The following is a 3,754-nucleotide window of genomic DNA, read 5'->3' on the forward strand; positions in this document are numbered from 1 at the left end:
CCACATAAGGTGTGTTGACAAGACGTCTCTTTTTATTGTAAGCATAAAATCTAAAATAAAATAAGAATGGTGATTAAAAATTTAATAGTCTATTGTTGACTTTACACATGAAAACGAATAGGAAAATGTACATGAGACAGACTGCATTTCATTTTAGTAATCACACACTCGCAGGAACTAACCACTCATTTTCAGTATAATTCAGATCTTAATGAAATACAAATAACTGAGTAGTCTAATTGCCTTGTGAATTAAAGCATCGAAAGTGGGTTGTTTTTTCTATTGTCATGTTTGCCCATATTGAGTGTATCAAACTTTAAATAACTGCAAAAAATTTAATGATTAAGATTACACATGCCTGGTCAGCATGGCTCAGTGGTTGAGTGTTGACCTATGAACCAGGAGGTCATGGTTTGATTCCTGGTTAGGGAACATGCCCAGGTTGCAGGCTTGATCCCTACTAGGGGGTATGCAGGAGGCAGCCAATCAATGATTCTCTCTCATCATTGACATTTCTTTCTCTCCCTCTCCCTTCCTCTCTGAAATAAATTTTAAAAAATGATTACACATGATATATTTGCCCCATGCATATGCAGAAACACCTATGGTTTGGCAGAGAGTCCTTAGACTTAGTGAATCATGTGCTACACATGAACTTTATAAGTAAAAGTGTACACATCAAGATGTTTAGAAATAAGCCCTAACCGGTTTGGCTCAGTGGATAGAGCATCAGCCTGCGGACTGAAGGGTCCCAGGTTCGATTCCGGTCAAGGGCATGTACCGTGGTTGCAGGAGTGTGCAGGAGGCAGCTGATCGATGTTGCTCTCTCATTGATGTTTCTAACTCTCTATCCCTCTCCCTTCCTCTCTAAAAAATCAATAAAATATATTTTAAAAAGATGCTTAGAAATAAGATTAATATTTGTAAGGAGACTAGATCTCTTGGCTAAAAGTACCATAGAAATACCATATATAATGATGTGATGTGGTACTTTCTTGGTGTAGAAGCTGGAGTTAGCAAACCTCAGTTGGGACCATAATCTCACCCTTTCTATCTATGCTTATTTTTTTTGATTAGCAAACACTTATACAGTTCTTACTATGTGCCAAGCATTGTTCTAAGAACTACATAAATATGAACTAATTTATTTTTGTAACAACATTAGGAGATAGGTACTATTATAATTCCTATTTTATAGATGAGGAAACTGAGACACGAGAGTATAAATAGCTTATACTCTCATAGCTTACACCACATTCACACAGCTTGTAAGTGGCAGAGTGTGAATTTAAACCCAGGCAGTCGGGCATTCCTATTCACTGCTTTAGCATCCTATCTTGTAAAATGAGGACAAAAATATCTATTTGCAGAGTTAGGAATATATGTATGAAACACTGCATATTTCTGGCAGGTACTTAATAAATGATAGTTATTATTTACTCATGCATTCAACAATTATTGTGGAGCACTCACTCTGTGGCAGGGACTGTTTGGATGCTGGGATAAAGTGTTAAACAAAAGAGACAGTGTCTGACCTCATGAGGTTTCTATGCTAATGTGAGGAGGCTGTAACATAAATGAGGTAAAAAAATGAAGTCACAAAATAATTAAACAAAAAATGAAACTTAGCTCAGGAGAATCCTTTCTTTCAAGATTCATAATAAAATGATGCTCTTAGGTTTTTGGTTTGCTGACTGTCTCACTCTGATGATCTTCATCTTCATTCTACGCTGGCTGTGCAAAGCCCTGTCAGACCTGGATCTCACCATCACCCTGAACTGTTTTATCTCTAAAGTCTCAGACTCAGAAATTTTTCCTATGACTTCGATTCTTCGAGCCCTTCAATGAACCTGCTCTCTGCCCTCCCTGTGACCTCCGTCTATTCCCCTCCATCTAGTCCCCCGGCTCTTCCATCTCCCCAGGTTTTTTGTTCCTACTGATTTCACCGGATTTTCTGTCCTAACCTGAACTAAACCATCAGCCATTTCAACTACTTCAGCTGCCATCTTACTAGCTCCTTTAGGTTCCTCACTCTTCTGACCAATCCTGAATACATATAGGCAACCCTTTCCTTGGTTCCATTATCTGCCAAGAAAGGCTATAGAAATTCATCTAACAAAGGTGACTGATACCAATTCATACTCTTGCTAAGGGTCTTGACTGCTGTTATCAAATCTTTTCATTCTCTTCCTGGTTATTCCCTGGTATATTCTTCATAATAGCCATTCCCAATCTCTTCCACTCTCAGCCCTCTACTCTACCTCAGGCCCAATCAGCAGATAACTGTACCTTTTGTTTTACTGAAAAGATTGAGATCATCCAAAGTGAGCTAGAAACTCCAATCTTTATCTCAAAAGGTATTTACATCATCATCCATTTTTTCCTTCTCTTGTCACTTAAGAAATGTCCCTGTTATTTTTAAGACTAATTCCATGATCTACATCTTTGCCTCTAAACTTTGCTCCATCAGTTATACTCCCAAGATGATTTATCTCCTGGCAGTCCATTCTCCATGCAGAAGCCCGAGATTGTCTCCTCCTTCTCCCATCCATTGCAAACCCTCCAATGGTTACCACTGTAATGATAATAAAATCCAACTTTCCTACCATGGCCTATAACACAATCAATGGTCCTCAACAGAGGCAGTACCAACCCCATAAGCAAACATTTTGGAGGCATTTTTTTTCAGTGGTCACAATTATTAGAAGGATTTTACTGACATTTAATAGATAGGGGCCCAAGTTCCTAAATGTCCTGTGGTGCATGGAAAAGTCCCACACAATGGTCCATTCTCCCGTATGCTGCAAGACTTTCTGTGCCATGCTAGGAACTCTGACTCCTTCACCTTAGTTCCAAAATGCTCTAGTTTCCTAGATCCTAAGGGGGGGGGGGGGGAACTTTTATCTTTTTTTATCTTTTAAAAAATCCTCACCGAAGGATATACTTTTAAAATTTTTTAATTGAATATTAGTTGGAGAAGGGAGAAAGAGAGAAAGAGAGACAGACATCAATGGGTTGCCTCTCATACATTCCCCAAACAGGGATTGAATCCCCAAAGTAGGTATGTGCCCTGATCAGGAATTGAACCCACAACCTTTTGGTGTATGGGATGATGCTCCAAACAAACGAACCACCCAGGCAGGGCAAAACAACAACACTTTTATCTTTTTATCCTTGTTACATCTTCCAGTTAACTGTCCTTTCTCTCTCATTTACTGCCCAACTATGTAAAACAGTCTAGTCTACACCTGCTGTTTCCATGCACTCACCTTCTGCATTCATTCAATTCCTTCTAATCTGGCTGCTGTTCTCCCATCACAACTAAATTAGAAGATCTCTTATGGGTCATCAAGGATCTTCTAATTCCCTTTTACAGTTCTCATCCTATTTGCCCCCATGTAGCACCATTAACCAGCACTTCCCTGACACTCCCCTCACACAATTCTGCTCTGAGCTCTCTCTTCTAGTTCTAATCCCATATACTCCTCCAAACACTAGTGGAGATAACTATAAATTTTCTTCTATGGAGATAACTATAAATTTGTACCTGTACCACAACCTGTTCCAAATTTACAACCGGTTTTGGAGAAGGGCAGGAAAGTTGTTTATCAGACTCACCTCTGGACCTCCTACCTCCCAAAATTATATCCTCCCTTAAAAATTCATAACTTTGGAGGGACTGGGGACATAGTTTGAAAAGTAACTCCTCTTTCTTCCTTCAAGATTCTTATATGTCCCCTAAAAGCCCAAGTCA

At 39.1% G+C, this 3,754-nt stretch overlaps 1 protein-coding gene across 1 annotated transcript in view; it reads right to left on the bottom strand.

Moving 5' to 3' along the window:
• The window catches only part of LOC102438713 (serine beta-lactamase-like protein LACTB, mitochondrial), a gene marked incomplete at its 5' end in the record, with an annotated part of 14,914 nt that overhangs the window by 817 nt on the left and 10,343 nt on the right, over positions 1-3,754 (bottom strand). The window contains 1 exon segment of the mRNA XM_014450476.1: positions 3-50. Coding sequence (XP_014305962.1) covers positions 3-50 — 48 coding nt within the window.

Source organism: Myotis lucifugus, unplaced genomic scaffold (genome assembly GCF_000147115.1).
Source record: "Myotis lucifugus unplaced genomic scaffold, Myoluc2.0 scaffold_2395, whole genome shotgun sequence".
NCBI classification, from domain to species: domain Eukaryota; kingdom Metazoa; phylum Chordata; class Mammalia; order Chiroptera; family Vespertilionidae; genus Myotis; species Myotis lucifugus.